Source organism: Neolamprologus brichardi, chromosome 6, assembly GCF_056152115.1.
Source record: "Neolamprologus brichardi isolate AB-2024 chromosome 6, ASM5615211v1, whole genome shotgun sequence".
Taxonomy (NCBI): domain Eukaryota; kingdom Metazoa; phylum Chordata; class Actinopteri; order Cichliformes; family Cichlidae; genus Neolamprologus; species Neolamprologus brichardi.
The window spans coordinates 5,522,474-5,525,646 of record NC_142109.1 but is presented as its reverse complement, the minus strand read 5'-3'; the positions used below and the strand labels follow the sequence as shown (position 1 = coordinate 5,525,646).

At 35.8% G+C, this 3,173-nt stretch overlaps 1 protein-coding gene across 1 annotated transcript; it reads left to right on the top strand.

Annotated features, from left to right (window-relative positions):
* The first annotated feature begins 1,237 nt into the window (after window positions 1-1,237).
* Window positions 1,238-3,173, top strand: LOC118455207 (trypsin I-P1-like). Its single transcript, XM_035913385.2, has 6 exons — window positions 1,238-1,286; window positions 1,613-1,805; window positions 1,938-2,102; window positions 2,462-2,523; window positions 2,794-2,936; window positions 3,018-3,173. Exons 1-6 carry the CDS (start codon window positions 1,238-1,240, stop codon window positions 3,171-3,173), a joined length of 768 nt encoding a protein of 255 aa, XP_035769278.2.

The window sequence follows — 3,173 nt, the reverse complement described above, 5'->3', positions numbered from 1 at the left end:
CTGTTTTCTTCGGACCCTGGAGCCCCGGAGCGCCTTTTCACTGGCACTCTGTACATATATTCACCTGGTGTTTTCTCACTGTCTTCTTTCACAAGGAATTCCTGGTGTGCGCCTGAGTCCATCTAAAGAACGTGTCAGAAAGTGTTACAGACTAGTTGAGAAAAACTGCTGCATATGTTTTTAGTCTGGGTAAGAAAAAACTAAAACTAAAAAATTAAATCTTCTGTTGCACCATCTGAGCCCATAGCAGAACCTTTGAAACATCATCATATGTGACAACAGTCAAGACAAAGGCCACTTTAATTTACATAGCAAAATATCACAAATTTGACCCAAAAGGCTTTGTCACCTGGACACATCACAAACTGATCTGAAACAGCACAGAGTGAATATCAGAAAAATTTGATGAAAAATCAAAGAAACAAACTGATTATTATTAAAATTGTGCTGTTATTAAAAAGCTAAGAATATGATCCGGGAGGATGTCAAACAACTTTTTATCCAAAAATTGATTTATATTTAATTATGAGTATTATCATTTATCCATGCAAACATGAATGACTAAGCTGCGCTGAAAGAATAAGAAATATCAACATATTAAAAAACTTAGAAAGTAGTAGCTGACCACTGAAAGAGGCACAGAGAAAGGTTTTAAGGCTGCTTCCACAACTGATATGCGTTGCTTCTTGAAAATGTTGCTTCTCATAAGCAAGTATCGAACTGAACATGAAATACTAAGGCCCCGAGTTTTGTGCTCAGTGAGCCAGATGTAGTTGTTCAGCAGCATCACTGATTAAAATACAAGAAAGTGCAATACAAAATACAAACAAAAAAGAAAATAAATACATTGTTAAATTAAGTCAGTCAATATCTTGCTAATTGAAGAACAGATGTTTTATAGTTTTTCCTTTATGCTACTCTTAGAAAAAGATATACAAACACCCTAAAAAGTTGTGTGTGTATAAATTAACTTCAACTTTGAAATTATTCTGTTAAAAAACAACTTATTTTAACAAATGCAGTATCATTTCCTGGAGTATATGGATGACAAAGACTACAAATAATGAGGACACTTTTTTGTTAAGATGAAGAGATGTTCAACATTTGCATGAAAACTGACCCAACGGACCAATGGGGTTTTGTTGATAAGATTAGGCTCTCTGATTGGTGGATCCATCACTAACACAGTGAGAACAGGCTTTAAAAAGGTCCCAGCACAGCATTCACTGCAAGCTGAATGACAGCAATGGCTCATCTGAAGTTCCTCCTTCTCCTCCTGTGGGTTGGTAAGTGAACTACTGCACTCATTTCCTGTGCTTGTTTGAACTTTGTCTGTTCGAACTATTCCTTAGGTTATGACACATCTATGTTAATAAAGGCTTGTTTTGTGTTAATATTATGTATGTCCTTCTTATTCTTTGTTTCTCCTTTGACATCAGTTTTGTATATTTGTCAGAATTTCCCAGTATCTGGAACACTCGCTCATACAATATGTTTGAATTTCATCAGTTATTTATGATAAATCTTTTTAGCCAAACAACTGGCTGAGAAAGAATATGTTGTTCTGACAGTAAACCAACTATTTGTAAGTAAATTACTGGGCTTTTTTCAGGTGTCACAGAGAGCGCAGTCCTGGATTTACACAAAAGAATCTTCAACGGTTATGACTGTGAAGGCACCAAGCATCTGTACCATGTGAAAATAACTGCAACCAATGGAACACATGGTTCTCGATGCGGAGGCTCTCTGATCCACAGCGAGTGGGTTCTAACTGCAGCTCACTGTTGGAACGATCAACCTGGATGGTGAGAAAATGAGAATTTCACTTAAAACTTAAGATTAGACAGAATCGAAAAGGCCAGAGGCAAAAATTGTTACTGATATTTGTTCTTTATTTTCATAATAAAGACTTTGTTATAACCATTTCCATTGTTTAGGATTATGTCTGCATATGTAGGAATTCATCCAGGTCCAGGAAGTAGGGTTACAATTAAGGATCACCAAATCTTTAAGGACCATGACATCATGCTACTGAAAATCTCACTGGCATCGATCAAGACTTACCCTGTTCAGTTACCTGATTGTACCATTCCTCCGAACATGTGAGTTCCAACACAAGCATGATAGGTTTTCTTTTTAAACTGTCGTTGTAACCTGACTTATTTAGATTTTCTTACATGCTTAAAGCAAATCTGCAAGTATGCTTTAGAATGAGAATAAGACTCTCTTTACTTTAGGAGATGCATTCATGACCCAGAGTAAAGGACAATAAAATATGAGAGTGGCATAAAATTCAGAGAATAATCAGAAATTTAATGCTTAATTTTTGAATCCTCAAAGTTAATTTAGCTTTAGTCATAGTGAACTGGAAATACCCAGCCTGTGGACTCCAATCATATGATTTTATCTTGTACTCACAACACATGGATGGACTAATTAATTATTATTCTTTAATTTGTAGAGGAAGTGACATTAAAATTGCAGGCCTTGGTGGTTATCTAGTAGATCTACAGAACATCGCACGTAAGACCAATTTTATTTTATTTTTTCATTTTTCTAGCTTACATTAGAATTTGATTTTGGCTTGTGTGCCTGTTTTAGTTACTTTTTAATTTTACAACTGTGATGTAGTATTTATTTGATTTTATGGTGGATATACTCTCAGTTTCCCTCATTTTTAAATGCTGCTCAGCTTCACACATTTTGTTCCAGAAATGAGTGAAAGCATGTTTCTGATCTGATTTCATTGCATGAAACACTGAGTAGCTTTTGTTCTTTTCCTTTTTTCTTTAGTCCCTCGTGAACCGCCTCATCTCCAGTGTGCAAAGATGCGTGTTGTTAACTGTGGGCTTAATCTCACTCCATGTGATTCACCATTTTTATGGCCAAATGGAAACACGATGTGTTATCAACAAGCTAGAGTGGACACATGTCCGGTGAGCTGCCATGCTGCTAACATTTACTCTCCATTATCAGATGTTTTAAAATAAACCTATGGATTATATTTTCTTTCTCAGGGTGATTCTGGTGGTGGAGTGTTATTCAACAACATGATTTATGGTGTTCATGTTGGAGGTGGGAAATGTGTCTGTAGCAGTTCAGCTGTTTCTCTGAAGGTCTGCTCTTACATTGGTTGGATAAACAACTTCATTACACCAAATAATGGAAAATAA

Bases quoted from the DNA above. Each gene is read 5' to 3' on its own strand.
- LOC118455207 (XM_035913385.2), top strand. From the start codon at position 1,238: ATGACAGCAATGGCTCATCTGAAGTTCCTCCTTCTCCTCCTGTGGGTT. The intron at 1,287-1,612 runs GTAAGTGAACTA...GGCTTTTTTCAG, and splicing joins CCTTCTCCTCCTGTGGGTTG to GTGTCACAGAGAGCGCAGTC. The intron at 2,524-2,793 runs GTAAGACCAATT...TTTTTTCTTTAG, and splicing joins AGATCTACAGAACATCGCAC to TCCCTCGTGAACCGCCTCAT.